Consider the following 15,652-nt stretch of genomic DNA (forward strand, 5'->3'; position numbering starts at 1 on the left):
CTACCTAATGTAAAACTTACCCATTTGAATTAATTTAGTTATGTTGTCTCCAACACACGCTACATTTTTATTAAGCAGGTTTATTCCAAAAGCAAACTCTTCATCGTCAAAATCAAATGGCCTTTCCAACGGTTCTGATTGTTTTGCATCGGTAGCAATGTTTGATTTGGAATGTATTAATTCATTATATTTGTTAAAGATTGCTTCGCCAACTTTACTTGGTGGCGACGACGACCTTGGTGTAGCTATTGGAGAATCGTAAACCCATTCATTTGATAAAGATGACTTCAGTTTTGGCTCTTTTACTTCTTTATCCCACATATTATATACACTCATAATTTTGAGGAAATGTCGAAAAAGATAATAACGAAATTAATATTTATAATTTACATAATCATTTGCGAAATAAAATAATACAAACAAAATTAATATTTAGAATGTTCACCAAGTTTCTATCAGAATTCTAAATAGTTATTGCTATTGTCTCAAAAACGTCTAAATATAAACAAAAAGGATCTTCTGCTTTATAGTCATATAACAATTAAAAACGAATCAAAGTCTGGATGTTCTTGCAGCACTGTGCACTTTGTTGTATTTTATATATAACCTGTTTACTTTGTACGCTTTAAAAATGTCTTTCTAGTCTGTGGTTGTTTGATGTTTCATGTTTGTGCTGATTTGAATTATATTTTTTGGTAATTTCGTTATTAGTTGTGTTTTGCTAGTTGCTACACAAATTTGAATTTATACAATAGGTGACTGACTGTTCAAAGATTATATTTTTGTCTTTTCTAGATTATTAAACCTTAAAATGGCAGATGTTTTGGACATCGAAAATTCCGAAGAATTTGAGGTCGATGAAGATGGTGAACGTAAGTATTATTATTTCATTGTGTATCTCAGCTAAGAATAATTTGAATAAGTTACAATTTTTACAATACTAAATGAATACCAATAAGGTATAATACTAAATGAAAATATAGGTTATGTTTGGGTTACCAACCTATCGGCATTTTGTACATATATCACGGAATAAATTTATATCACTTTCACGAAACTATAATATTGTATGTCTTGCTAGTGCATTGAACCGTAAACGCTTCAAGTCTTGAATAACAGTGCTTACATTTCTTATTGTATATTTTTTTTAATTTCTAGAGGGAATTGCAAGGTTAAAGGAAAAAGCAAGAAAACGTAAGGGTCGTGGTTTTGGTTCAGAAACTGGCGGAGGTACTGAGAGGGGTAATCGAGGAAGGTACATACAACTTAACAATATAATTATATATATTTTTGTACTCTAGTGAAACAAATGAAGTCCTTGTCACTCTGTTTCTACCTATGCATATTGGTATTTTAATTTGTTAACTGTAGTAAAGCTCTACTATTTTTCTGATTACTGTGTCTATTTTATTTATAGATATGACAGCTTAGCACCCGAAGGTGACGGCAATACACCTGGTCCTCAGAGATCTGTTGAGGGTTGGATTCTATTTGTGAGCAATGTCCATGAAGAAGCACAAGAGGAGGACATTCAGGTCTATAATTAATTTGATTTATTTATAACAAATATTTAACTAACTGATACTATCAGAGGCATAATTAACTTTATTTGTACCAATACCCATTGGAGCCATCACAACCATTCTCTGTCAAATTATCTACTTAGAACAATAATTTATAAGTAGGTTCCGTTTCCTAAAAAATATTCAAATTAATAGACAGTAATTTATTTTTTACCTGTTATTACCATTGTCATTCTGAAACATTCTAACGTGGTTGGGAAAAACATTGATATACAAAAAACCCAAGATGCACAATCAACGTCTAAAAAACGTCCTCAAAAAATGAGCGCAACATTCTAAATTGTGCGTTCATTTCAAATAGTCTCGCGTCTAATAAGTGGAGTCGATGTTATTTATTTGTGTTTTTTTTTTATAAATAAATTTATGTACTTTTGAACTTTTTTGTGTAGTTTTTGACAAATATATTTACTAACAAATTATTTTTTAATTTTAAGAAAAAACTTTTTAACCGGATTAAAGTTATTATTATAAATTTACAACTATTTAACATCCAACACCTTTTGTCTTCAGTCACCGTGACCACGCACGCTGTAAAGCACCCGAAAAGTCGGATAAATTTAAAATTATGTTAAATAGTTGTAAATAAAAAGTCATGTTGGACTCCACTCAATACCTTGTCCTACCGACCACGGTCGGTCGTAAAATTTTATTGCTTTAAGTACGTATACACTGCGTTGTAATAACAACTTTAAGCAATTCGCGTAAGGTTGATTTTGCAATAATATATGCTTGTAACATATATTGTTATAGACATACTGTTATAGAAAGGGACAGAAATAGTGTTTCGGGACACTTTCGAGCGTTACTTTTATTCGAGACTGTGCATCTTGGGTTTTTTGTATATCAATGGGGAAAAAGCATATTTTTTTTTGGTAAACATTTGATTATAGACCCATATTTAAGTATCAGACTATATCAGAGTTCTAATATAATACACAAGTGTGAGTTACATCTAATTTTATGAAATAAGTAAATTGTTACATGTTTTCATATATTTCATATAATTTTTGAATATAATTTTTTATATAGGAATGTTTTCTCTTTACAGAATCAGTTCTCAGAATTTGGAGACATAAAGAATATACATTTGAATTTAGATAGACGGACTGGGTTTCTCAAAGGATATGCTCTTGTTGAATATGAGACTTATAAGCAAGCCGCTGTGAGTATTTCACATTTCCAATTTCTACTAGTAGTGTTATATATTAGCTAAAAACCCTTGTGGAATTTGTTTTTTTTTGTGAGAGGATTCTCCATGGTGTTTTCACTGAACTTTTTAAAATGTTTATTAAAATTTTAATAGAAACTTACTTATATTTATATACAGTAGAACCTCGATAAGCTAAAGTCCAAGGGAAACACAAAATATTTTAAGTTATAGAGGTTTTAAGTTATCAAGGTTTCCATTCTTGGCAGACTGATTTGCTAACGCTCGCACTTTCGCCGCATATTTAAAGGCTAAATCATACCGTTTCTTAAAATTCTGTAACCAGCCATTGCTGGCTTTAAAATTTTTGATTTTCAGAGAATTAGCGAACTCTTCAGCTTTTTCTTTCAGTATGGGTCCACTAACACTGATGTTTTTGTTTCGACACTGTTTGAACCACGTAAACAAACATTGTTCTAAATTAGGGAATTCGGCAATTTTTCGTCTTTTACATTGAAGACTTTCTCCTGATTCTTGTTTCTTCAAGATTTCAGCTTCTTTTTTAATGATGATAGACAATGTACTCTCATGTATTCCAAACTGAGCCGCAACTTCTTTCCTTTTCAATCCATTTTTCACTGCTTCTATAGCTTTTAATTTATCAGCGTAGGTGAGGGTTGTTAGTTTTCTTTTTGGACTCATTTTAAGACAGTTTTATCACACAGTAAGTAAAGCGATGTTTCCCGGACAACGATCAAAAAACTTATGATGCAAGTAAGTCGTTGTCACAAAGCTAACCGCCGCAAAGCTTTGAAGAATTTAGATAAAGCAAACAATAGGTAATGTATTGTTTACGTTAACAATACATAGTAAACACGTGCAAGCAATAAATACCGAAACCATTTGTTTTGACACTCTTTCAAAATGACTCATTCACAAACAATTTTATGTTATAGAGGTTGTGGAAACATTTCTTTTAGTTACTGAGGGCCTATACAGAGATTATTTATTTAAGTTATAGAGGTTGCGTATTTTACGTTATAGAGGTTTTGTGCTCTGATGGGAAGGGAACATAGTATTTTTTGAAGTAACAGAGGTTTTTGTTATCGAGGTTCTACTGTATATATTGGCCAAATATTTTTGCTTTAACCTAAAAATCTGTTAAATTTTATCTTAAATTAGATCTCAAATTTTATATTATATAAACAATATATTGCTTAAGGCAAATAAATTAAGAATTGTTTCCGTCCTTCCTCAATTTTTTAAGTGGAATAATTTTTTTTCAGAGTGCCCGTGAAGCCCTTGATGGTACAGATATCCTTGGCCAGACAATTTCTGTTGACTGGTGCTTTGTAAAAGGACCTACAAAGGGGCATAAAAAACGACGATAGTAATTTTAAACATGCTTGAGCAATTGAGTGGACTTACTAGAACAAATAGAAGTTTTTCTATTGCTAAAGATAAAAATAAATTACAACTGTCTCAAGTTTATTTTGTAATGGTGGTTATGTATTGATTTTAAGCTAAAGTAACAATCTACACTTTCTGTTTCTTTTCTAGCGGTGTCACATACCATATGCTAGACAAAGTAGTGGAATTAAATTCGAATTTTATTGTAAATTTAATGTTCTGTAATAAAAAGTACATCTTATTTTCCACTAATAATTTCAGTATTTCATTAAGTCCTCAAAAATGTGTTTATGTATTTATCCAATGATCAACTAACAAGTGAATGCTTTGTAGAACACTCTTGACATAAATATCAGAATAACATAACATTCACTTAGACAGTGCAGTAATATACATATGTATTAAGATCTTATCTAATGTCAGTGTTTTATTTGGATATCCATACCTCCCTCAATATTTAAAATGCCCTGCATTCTACAATACTTTAATGTATATTTATAAATGACACTTCACAGCAACATATAATTAAGAAATTAAAGCACATTAATCTAATTGTATTAAGGTGCTATCTATAATTGATAAAAATTACTAACTAAATTATTTACTAAAACACTCAAACAATTAATTATCAATAGTATTCATGATTGACCTATTTGAGTACAGAAATTTAAGCAACAACTTCATTTCAGCTAAAAGTGTTAAGAAATATTGATTTCAATAATTTTGTTCTCATATCATTAAACAGACGAATCAAGCCCCTTATGATTTTGTATGTGCAGGATTTCTCAATGGAGTACCCAGTATGTAAATAAAACAAATATTAGATCTTAACATATATTCAAGCTATAGAGCTAGCATTAGATGCAATACGGGGCCATAGATCTGCACACTCCTTTGCAACAGGGCCAGTAATAGCAGAACCCTTCATTTCACCTTTGTTGTTTACTATAACGCCTGCATTGTCTTCAAAATATATGAACACACCATCACGCCTTCTGAATGGTTTCCGCTGTCGGATCACTACTGCTGGCATTACCTAAAAAAAGACTTAGTTTTAATGTATTGCTAACAAATATAGCACTAACTTTAAATGAATACTGGAGAAATCACATATAGAATAAACAAAATCATTGGTGTTTCATCTAATAACACTTTTTTGTGTTTAAGCGCTTGGCTTATTCAAAAAATGACCAAATACATTTAATATTAACTTTGTTTTTGTTTTAAGATAAGAAATTATATACTTAAATAGAAATAAATTTAGGCACCTTTTTCCTTAGTTCTGGTTTACCCTTCTTGACTGTGGCTACAATCATGTCACCTGAACCAGCAGCTGGTAATCTGTTAAGTCGTCCCTTGATACCTTGGACAGCAATGACATACAAGTTCTTTGCTCCTGAGAGAATGAATAATGACTATTTAATTTAATTACCACAAATTAGTTTGATCTCACATGTGATTATAAATTTCACTAACAATGAAAAACAAGTAAGGGCTTCAATCATCCCACAACATCTTACACATGTATATTATCAATATGTGATTTATATTCAAGTATTGGAACTTCAGACACAGCCAAGGATAGCATCATTATATATCAAGACACATAGTGTGTATATGGATCATCATTAGTTCCAAGCAACTTATTTTGAGGTTATAACACGATTAAAACAAAATAATACCTGTGTTGTCTGCACAGTTAATAACTGCACCCACTGGGAGACCCAGTGAGATGCGGAATTTCGCTCCCGCGGAACCTCCACGTCCTTAAAAAGAAAACACATAATTTACACCTTTCACGAAAAACATAACACATGAAACCATTAACTATATAAACATAAAATAAACATGCAATCACAATAGATACACTAGAAGCATTTGTTTCTATGCTTGTATTACACATTTTAATTAAATTTCACTAAGATTTAATAGGATTTTGTTATTTTCACGAACCTCTCTTAGACATTTTGTTGTGTCAATTTACAAAGAGGAAACTAAAAGAATGTCAAATTGAAAGTTTTTTTGGTATGTCAGTTTGACATTTCGTTCAGAAACCTAATTGTTGTTAATTGTCAATCAACTATTTATTAATTTGAAGTTTGATTTTTGTATTAATGTATTTGTAAATTATTTAAATCAACGGTTTTTTTAATAAGAAAACCACACGATATTTTCTTAGAAATAATGAATGAAGAATGGTTTTTAAATAAAACTCATGGAGATTCAGAGAGAAACCAGGGATCCACGCTCGTAATCTGTATCTTTCCAATGTTTTTTTATGCAATACACAAGTCTGATGAAGTTCCCTGATTTCGCAAAGTTGGATTACGCAGAACAAATCTCATTATTAGATGATGATATTAATTTATCCTTAATGGGAAAGGCAAAGGACTCTCATTGTTAGAATCGGGATCGCTGTTGGTATCTGAAATCCACACGGGCCCCATGTACCCTGTATAGTAACCAGAGAGACGCTATAGCATTTTACACTGCACTGATATTGTATTCGAGTTTTGTGGCCTGTCGCCGGATGAGATAAAAAAAATTACAGGGCAACCCTGTTTTGAAAACGGCCTGGGGGTCTAGCCATATTGGTGTCGAAAAGTATTCTACATACACTACCGCTTTTGCGTAATTGTACTGTCGAAAACGCTTCGTTCGTAGCCAAGAGGCATGTCGATACATTACCGCAAAGTCGACAGCGTAGATGCGAGCTGCTGTTCGTAGCACCTTATTCCGTCATATTGTCTCTGGATTTAATGTATTCCTAATGTCACTTTTATAAACAAATAGAAGTTAAAACTTTACAATATTTTTGTAAATTTGCAATTGGAAGCTGCAAAAGGGACATTAGAATGTCAGCAAGGTTGGAACAATTTTCGATTTAAGTGGAATTTACGGAAGGTGCAAAGTGAATATATGAATTTTAATTGCATGTTTAAATTAATTGTTTTGCTTCATGTTTTCTCAGAAATTTAAGGCTACAAATAAGTACAATATTTTGAAATTGCAAAATCGCGATATATAATAATAATTAGTAGTACTCATACTTTGATATTTTTAGGATTTGACCTCACAACTAATCTGCAAAATGAAGAAGCAACATATTTTGTTACCGCTTAGAAGAAACAATAGAAATAGTACTTTGGATTGATAAATAAAGAGTGAAAATAAGGTTGACTAGAAGTTGATAAAGTCCAAGGAATTAAAAAACAATAGAAAAAAAACGTAGACTAGTGTGAACACTGAAATAAGAAATTAGAGTTTGATTTAAGCTTTAATTAGGTTTGGTGTTTGTGCTTGAACATTTTTAATGTCAATTTGAAAGCAGATTTTTATATAAGTGTAGATTTTATTAGTGATTTGCTACTAGTTGGAATTATCTCTGTTTATGTCCATCAAACAATTTCAGTTTAAGTTAGAGTCATAAAGGTTGATTGTTTATAATATATTTATAAAAAAGAGGGATTAATTAAAATTATAAAATAGAAACTTACTCTTAAATTATAACCCTTAATCAACCTTTGACTCCATATTGATGCTCCAACATCTTAGATATAAATTTAAGTTTGATGCTTATTTTAAGTTAATATTTATTATGTCAATTAACTTTTGGTTATATCAGTGATTTGCTACTAGTGAATATGTAAATGCAAAATCTGTTTAAGTAATAAATGAATAAACATTGTATGTTATGTATTTGTCAGTTTTATTATTGGTAATTTACCTTTCTTTAGTAGGAAAAGCCAATAAAGTGGTTCACAATATTAGTTTATTTTACAAGAATGCATATATGAATATATGAATGACCCGTACCTACTAATAGTTAGGAATATTAAACAAACAGGTAGCAAAATAAAAATGTTTCAGTTATGGTTATTTTTTATTAAAATAAGGCACTAAATATCTTCCTTAACATAATGCAGTCTACATAGAAAAATAAGCAAAAGTAACAACTTATTAAACAAAACAGAACACACACAGGTGCATCAAATTAAATGCATTACTACCTAATGTAGATGTATTCATATTTATATATGTAGATAATTAACTAATATATGTAAGTGTTAGTTTGCAGCAATGTCAATATCTTGTTTGTGTGCTGTTATATACAAAAAATTGTTCAATTCATAAAACCTAATGTTAGATGTTGTGATGATTTCATAAAATTACTATGATACCTACAGTTACTATGAATACATCCTGGGCGATTAAAAAAATAGTGATTGTTTCCTTAACACAACAATTGTAAATAATAATAGTTATTGTAAAGATATAATTCTTCCCAAAATCTACAAATGCAGTTTGTTTATAATAATGTCTCATTAACATTCAAACTGCTGAACTTATTAAGATTAAATGTAGAAGAACATAGTTTCAGTTACTGTTTCCTGTTCTTGAGGTAATGTTACTTAACCAACCATTATTTCATACTCCATAGCTTCTCTTTTTCTGTAAAGAAAATATTTTAGTTAGTAGTTTGATCAAATAGAAAACTGACAAACTAAACTGTAAGATCGGTCCAAGGTTTGTTCAATAGGTAACTTTAGTATTAAAACTCTTTACTTAATTCTAAACTTAAAAATATACTTAATTTGTCACTGCTGCTTATTGTCAATTAAAGTTCTTAATAACCAAACAATGTCAGTAACTCCCAAAGGACTTGAATTCAAACTTCTCATTCATTAACAATATTATAATAACTTCTCTAGTATATTAACTTAGTAAATAATTAAAGAAAATATCTACTTACCATTCCTTAGTAATGCTCACTAGATTTTATATTTCCAAAGTTCATGAAGTATAAATCCACTTTATTTGATTAATATAATCAATATTATATCATTAGCTTCTATTATAATTACAATAAAATATATTTAGAACTTCTAATTATGTTCATTAGTGACTGCTTTATCATCTGAAATATACAAATAAAATGTACAATAATTTTACTTTGTGATTACATAATATATGCAATATTAAATGGTATATGTATTTTTTAAATTAAACAACAACTTACATGCAATATAAATATCAATAAGAGATATCCAATATAACTAGGATTTACCTCTACTAATTTGCTGATTTTCTTGATATTTTCATATTTATCTGTGTCTATTATGTTATCCTCGCATTGATTCATAGAAAAACTAAAACTCTTAACTTAAAAATATGAAGTCTAGTTTAAATTATTATAATTACACGAGAACGTTAAAAAAAGACAGATAAAAAATTAAAACCATTTCGTTAAAACGTCCAAAATATGAGATGTTTTTAAAACGGTAGTCATTAAAGATGGCAATAGTTGTACTGAATTATTGCAAACAGCAGCTTTTGAGATCACGCTAAAACATGGCGGAAAAACGCCGTTTTTTCTACACTGCCGAAACATTAATTGGCCGTTGGCTACCGAATAGCGTAAGCGTTAATGTGTGTCTTTTCGTAGCACTGTCATGGCGTCGCTTATTGTATCCCGACTCACGCCTTTAGGGCCTAGGCTACCGACTGTCGACACGAGCTGTCATTTTCATACAAATTTAGTTTTCGACTTTCTACATACACTACTGTTAAGCCATCTTGGCTAGACCCCCTGACGTTTGTCGTTCCTGTGCACACGATTTGACAATATCAAAACGTGACAAACAGTTTTGTAACTTTACGATACCACGGTAAGGAAAAATATTACACCGTATAACGGAAAGTTATTTAATCAAAATTTGTTTGTCATTTTAACTATTTTAGTTTAAAACCGCTTTTCATTGTGAATCCGAATTAAATTGTTTTTGAAGTAGTATCGCATTTCGGTTGATATAACTAAAATTAGTTCTACATTAAGAATGGCTTTTATGGGAGATACACTATCACCAGCTCCTCTTTGGCACAATGGTCCAACTCCAGGAGCATTTTACAATTTTCCTGCGAATTCATCAAATTTGGGGCCTGCATCCCGTCCACTACAAGATTTCCGAGCTCAGTAAGTTAAATTTATTGTTTTACCCATTTTGATTTTAATAGAGTATGGTATAAAACATTAACCTTAACTTGGGTCCTGATACCTACATTATTGTAAGTTTTGTAAAATATAGTTTGTCATTTCTAATATTAACTTTATTTATGTTAAGACTAGGTACTTGCTAATTATATCTGCTTATAATAAACAAAATGTAAATAGGCTTAAATGTTTCTAATGATTAACTTTGTGTAAACACTTTCAGCTCTGCAAGTCCAATAACTACAACAACATCTGTTATAGCTGTTAAGTTTGATAAAGGCTGTGTAATTGCAGCAGACACACTTGGTTCATATGGATCTCTAGCTAGATTCAGAGACTGCCCCCGTGTTATGAAAGTCAATGATCTGATTATGCTTGGATCTGGTGGTGATTATGCTGACTTTCAGTACTTGAGGGATATTATTGAACAGAAAATGTAAGTTTCAAAAAATATTACCACATTATTAATAAATTGAAGAGATATTTGAAGAAAATAAAATAGTTTTTAATAATTGGTTGGTTCCTAATAAAAAGCTGATTTTATAGCAGTATTCATATAGATCTTAAAGAAATTATAGAGGTATGTGTAAAATAAACTTAAAAATATTCTCAATAGCCTCTAACGAACCAGAAGTCTAAATAAGATAACTTGGTTGGAAAGGTAATTTGGTATTTTTCAGCATTGATGAACAGTGTCTTGGAGATGGACTTAACTTAAAACCGCGGTCCCTTCACTGTTGGCTAACAAGAGTGCTGTACAACAAGAGAAGCAAGATGGATCCATTGTGGAATAATTATGTTGTTGCTGGCATACAGGTAAATTTAAATGCCTAATTGTCTGGGCTAGATTATATTTATTCTTTGTTAAGCTTTATATACCTATACATACATAATTATATGCTTATGCCAGAGTGATCATGTTGGATGTTATCTATAAAAGGTTTCTCTTGAATTTCTAGTATTATTTTTAGGAAACAAGTTCTGAAAAGCTAGACGATTGGATGTTTTGAACTGTTTATACCTTATAGATAGTTAAGTGAGCACTCTATTCAGAATAAACAAAGTCCAAATAGAGTGTAGAATATTATTTTACCAACTAAAGTCGCTCACTAATCTTAAACATATTTCTAAACTACTTTTCAGGATGGTGAGCCTTTCCTTGGTGCAGTAGATAAGCTTGGAACTGCATATGAAGATGCAGCCATTGCCACTGGGCTTGGAGCATACATGGCAACACCCCTAATAAGGGATGCAACTGAAAAGGGGCCGCTGAATGAAGAGTCAGCCAAGTAAGTTCTTCTTATTGTTTTGAAGGTTGGCGATCATAATGGCTATTTTGATTTTGGATGGTGTGCACAGTGATTTAGTGCTTTGTCAAAGTCAGATGAGTATACATATCACATACACTTATAAATAATCTTATATTTTTGTACATGGAATACACATCTATAATATTTAACTAAAAATCCATTGAAGATACTACGCAAATTGAAGTGATTGTTGCTGTTAGTGTATTAAATGTTGACTTGTTATATTTGGTTCAACTTTGGACATATTGCCTACTATGATCAGTAATAGAATCATATTTTTTAATTCTTTTGAATCCCATTATTGCATATTTTTTTATTACTTGTGTGAGTGTATGAAAAATTTCAATGTTGTATGAGTCTTGCTTTGTCTATCTCCCAAATGTACAATTTGGTTACATAAATTTATTTAAAATAATGTTGCAGGGCTTTGGTGCGCAAATGTATGGAAGTTCTATTCTATCGAGACGCACGTTCGTTTCCCCGATACCAGCTAGGTGTGGTGACAGCTGCTGGAGTTACAATCGATGATACTGTAGAACTTAAACACGACTGGTCATTGGCACACATGATTAAAATGAAGTAGATACCTGTCAAATAAATGTTTCTTAATACAATTTTTTTATTTACTATATCATACAATATGTATGGTTATATCCACATGTTGAAGCAACTAGCTCTACTGGAACAAGCAACTGTCAACCCTTAGGTTGAGTGTTAGAATCACAATTCTGAATCTTATTTGTATGAGTGCAATTAACACTTGTTAAACCCACAAATTGACAACAACACTCTTTGTTTTTTTAAGTTAATATTTTCCATATAATGTCCGATCAAATTACAATGATCAATAATATTGGCTATTAGGTTAAACAGGAAACAACCAAACTTATTTTGATACCTCTCTGTTTCTAGAAGTTGGGAAAGAAAAATAAAACAATAATTTTAACTTTATTTATTTATAAATAATTCGTTGTAAAAATAAAATTCATTTATGGCTAGTCATAAATAGAAATAATAAATGCAATTTATTAATGATTATTTACAAAAGTAAAATATTATAACAATATTGAACTTAGATGAGCCTTAATTAGAAATTGGCCGAATTTATTTATTATTAAACCTAATTCTATTATTGTCTACTGTTTGTGTACACACAAATTTACTTACATTAAAAATAAATAATATCTATTAATTCAAATATTATAAAAATATTTTGACGTTTACTTACTAATTACATTATTATAAATTCGTTTACACATGCACCATAGACAATTGAGCAATATTTTTGCAAATGATGTTATATTGTGTGCAAATAACTAATAACACTGGGAAATAATACTAAATTCTTTTATCTAAAATATTTAAGCTATTTTTTTGTATACTGTATCCATAAAAGAATTATATTATGTACATCGTTAGGAATATTTAGCGTCTTGAATTTACGAACCATAGACATTTAAATAAGAAGTATCCATAATTTTAAATTCAGAATAAGTTAAAATTAAAGATAATAGATAACTTCAACTTTTGATGTATTGGTGATTGGATCAATCTATACGGCGACGCACTTAAAATAAGTTATAATAAATTGTATGTATATTTTTGCGTTGAAAATGAATCCACGATGTGCGATATGTGTCTTTCCAGAACTAAGCGTCAAGCTAACTCTGCACATTTTGCAATAACAAAGCTAGACATACTTCAAGTGATATCCTATATTAAGTTTCACTGGGCTCTAATATTAATCAAGAACCAATTTATTTCATCGTACGCGATGTATTTTCGAATTTCACGTTACATCATTTATAGTCTGCGCAAAAAGATAAACGGCGTGGTTATACGAACAAATGTCATATTTACTGCTCGTTATTTAATTTATTCCCAAATATTTATATACTTAATTTTTTTTCAGATTATGTTTAAATTTTTGAAACTATAATGACGTAACTTTGTCAACATATCGAAAGTACTGCCGCGACCTCAAATCCCACGACGATTCTCCTTCCGCACAGACTCAGGAAGTCATTTTGCACTACTAAAAAGTATCTTTAGGTGATCTAAAACTGCAATATTTGGTTGATCCAGTCCCGGAACTCTGATATCCGCGTGTAAACTCCGGGTTGGTTTGGCTCCGCACAGCCAATACCCCACGAAATGATCCCACCAAGAACGTAACGGTTATCCCTGTCCCTTTGGATAACCATTGGTCCTCCACTGTCACCTGGGTAATACAAATTTTACAATTAGTTTCACGTAAATTGCGCGGTCGTGTGACAACTCTAACATGAGAACTCTCACGTCTCTGTCACGAGTCTTCTGTGACTTTGGGAGATCCATTGCTTTATTCGACCTAATATCAATTATGTAATATTTCGTACCTTTAATTAACGTAAGTCGTTAGGAATAGTTATATAAAATAAACTAAGTATAAACTTTTAACGTCTAATTAAGACGGAAAATTTCTCACTTTAAAAAAAATACATTTTCTTTGAATTTGCAGGTATAAATGCATACCACCATAAAATCATTTTAAGTTAATAAATAAATTAATACATTATCAAACTCTTAGCAGTTATTCCATTTTATTTACAAAGCTAGGCACGGAATAAAATTTATGTCTTTTTGAGTAAGACCAAATTTAAACACATACATAGGTACTATTAGTGCTAAAGCTGATTATTAAAGACAGAATACCTTCACAACTATCAGAGCCTCCATTCTTCCATCCCGCGCAAATAAATATGTTGGGAATGTGTTCGTTGTATCCAGCCGATTGGTACATTGATTCGCACGCAGTGTTGTTGATTATCGGCACTTGTACCTCTTGAAGCACGCTTGGCAGTGGTCCCTCTTTAACATTGTATATAATTAGCGTTAGAAATATTTAGATAAAATACGATTGCAGAGTTTTACAGGGACGGGATTTGATATTCATTAAAGTATTTTTCTCAACAGTGCAGTGTTGGCCTAGTGGCTTCAGCGAGCGACTCTCATCCCTGAGGTCGTAGGTTCGAACCCGGCTGTGCCCCAATGGATTTTTTTGTAGGTGCGCATTTAACATTCGCTCGAACGTTGAAGGAAAACATCGTGAGGAAACCGGCTTGCCTTAGACCCAGAAGTCGACGGCGTGTCAGGCACTGAAGGCTGATCACCTTCTGCCTATTAGATTGACGGATACAGATATCTGAAACTTAAGCTCTGAGGTTGTAGCGCCACTAATTTATTTTTATTTTGAATTTTTTTTAACATAACCGTAGAAGGGCATCTACTTGCCTATAAAGAATCAAAAGAAAAACAGACAAAGAAATGTGTCTATATTGTTCCAACAAGACCTCGATCAGTACAATATTTGTACTATCATTGATTATAATTACACCTTAACGAATAAGGATATCAGATTTAAAGGTATCATTCAGACTTACCGTCATACAAGCGACCCCAGCCAGTGACGTACGCAGTCTTTCCAACGTAGTCATCATCATTGTCCGGTACACAAATTGGTAGAATATTTGGTTGGAATGTTACTGGCTCGTAAAATCTGTTAAAGAGATGTTTTTAATGGTATAAAGTCTGAATTTACTCTGTAATACTTTTAAGTTCTTTATTGATGAATGTTGTCATTAATTTCTTTTAGAATCCCTTCCCCGTATGCAACAACAATTTCACAATTGTTCCATGTGCCTTGTAGGTACGAACACGAAATTTCTGCGTAATTCGCTAATGTATCGGGTTTTAGCTTACTACATTTTTTATATACATACTAGATTTTTTGATATTTTCCATCTTTTCAAAGTGTGAGGAAATATTTTAGGGAGTGGGAAGAATGACTTTATTTAGAATAATAATAAGTTATAATTTATTTCTTCTTATAAATATTAAGTTGAAGTTTGTTTAATGTTTAATTTCAGTTTATTTTTAAATCTTTAATGTACTTAATTGACTTATGTTTTTTGTTTCGTATACTTTGTTTAAACAATATAATGTATTTTGGCTTTGCATATTGTCTAAGTGTTTTCTTTTATAATATGTATGTAATTATGTATATGTGTTACTGTAAGATTACGTCGTATAGATAAATAAATTTATTACAATAAGGCTGGAGTTTTTTTAACGGTACACGGTGTCCAGTGTACGGTACCTTTATAATACTATTTCATAGGAATTCGTACTCAAGGTGTTAGCTTCTAAAATTCTACGTGATCACAATACA

General features: G+C 31.0%; 4 protein-coding genes across 5 annotated transcripts in view; 2 read left to right on the plus strand and 2 right to left on the minus strand.

Moving 5' to 3' along the window:
- The first annotated feature begins 566 nt into the window (after positions 1-566).
- Positions 567-4,557, plus strand: LOC125057061 (RNA-binding protein 8A). Its single transcript, XM_047660507.1, has 6 exons — positions 567-695; positions 796-872; positions 1,159-1,255; positions 1,418-1,535; positions 2,632-2,745; positions 4,017-4,557. The coding sequence occupies exons 2-6, from the start codon at positions 812-814 to the stop codon at positions 4,119-4,121; spliced, it is 495 nt and encodes a 164-aa protein (XP_047516463.1). The 5' UTR covers positions 567-695; positions 796-811; the 3' UTR covers positions 4,122-4,557.
- Positions 4,558-4,960: 403 nt separating this feature from the next.
- LOC125057062 (60S ribosomal protein L23) lies at positions 4,961-6,216 on the minus strand. The gene is made up of 4 exons (XM_047660508.1): positions 6,094-6,216; positions 5,823-5,906; positions 5,409-5,536; positions 4,961-5,176 (listed from the first exon to the last, which is right to left on the minus strand). The coding sequence occupies exons 1-4, from the start codon at positions 6,104-6,106 to the stop codon at positions 4,979-4,981; spliced, it is 423 nt and encodes a 140-aa protein (XP_047516464.1). The 5' UTR covers positions 6,107-6,216; the 3' UTR covers positions 4,961-4,978.
- Positions 6,217-9,802: 3,586 nt separating this feature from the next.
- On the plus strand, positions 9,803-12,056 carry LOC125057109 (proteasome subunit beta type-4). The gene is made up of 5 exons (XM_047660585.1): positions 9,803-10,114; positions 10,356-10,568; positions 10,813-10,948; positions 11,276-11,421; positions 11,866-12,056. Exons 1-5 carry the CDS (start codon positions 9,978-9,980, stop codon positions 12,023-12,025), a joined length of 792 nt encoding a protein of 263 aa, XP_047516541.1. The 5' UTR covers positions 9,803-9,977; the 3' UTR covers positions 12,026-12,056.
- Positions 12,057-12,413: 357 nt separating this feature from the next.
- Positions 12,414-15,652, minus strand: part of LOC125057108 (serine proteinase stubble) — a 32,487-nt gene continuing 29,248 nt past the window's right edge. For both annotated transcript variants that reach the window (XM_047660583.1, XM_047660582.1), the window contains exons 8-10: positions 14,865-14,980; positions 14,137-14,292; positions 12,414-13,663 (exon numbers count right to left, since the gene is read on the minus strand). In XM_047660583.1, coding sequence (XP_047516539.1) covers positions 13,500-13,663; positions 14,137-14,292; positions 14,865-14,980 — 436 coding nt within the window. In that variant the 3' untranslated portion in view covers positions 12,414-13,499. The remainder of the gene's footprint in view (positions 13,664-14,136; positions 14,293-14,864; positions 14,981-15,652) is intronic.

The sequence above is a fragment of the Pieris napi genome, chromosome 16 (assembly GCF_905475465.1).
Source record: "Pieris napi chromosome 16, ilPieNapi1.2, whole genome shotgun sequence".
Taxonomy (NCBI): Eukaryota; Metazoa; Arthropoda; class Insecta; order Lepidoptera; family Pieridae; genus Pieris; species Pieris napi.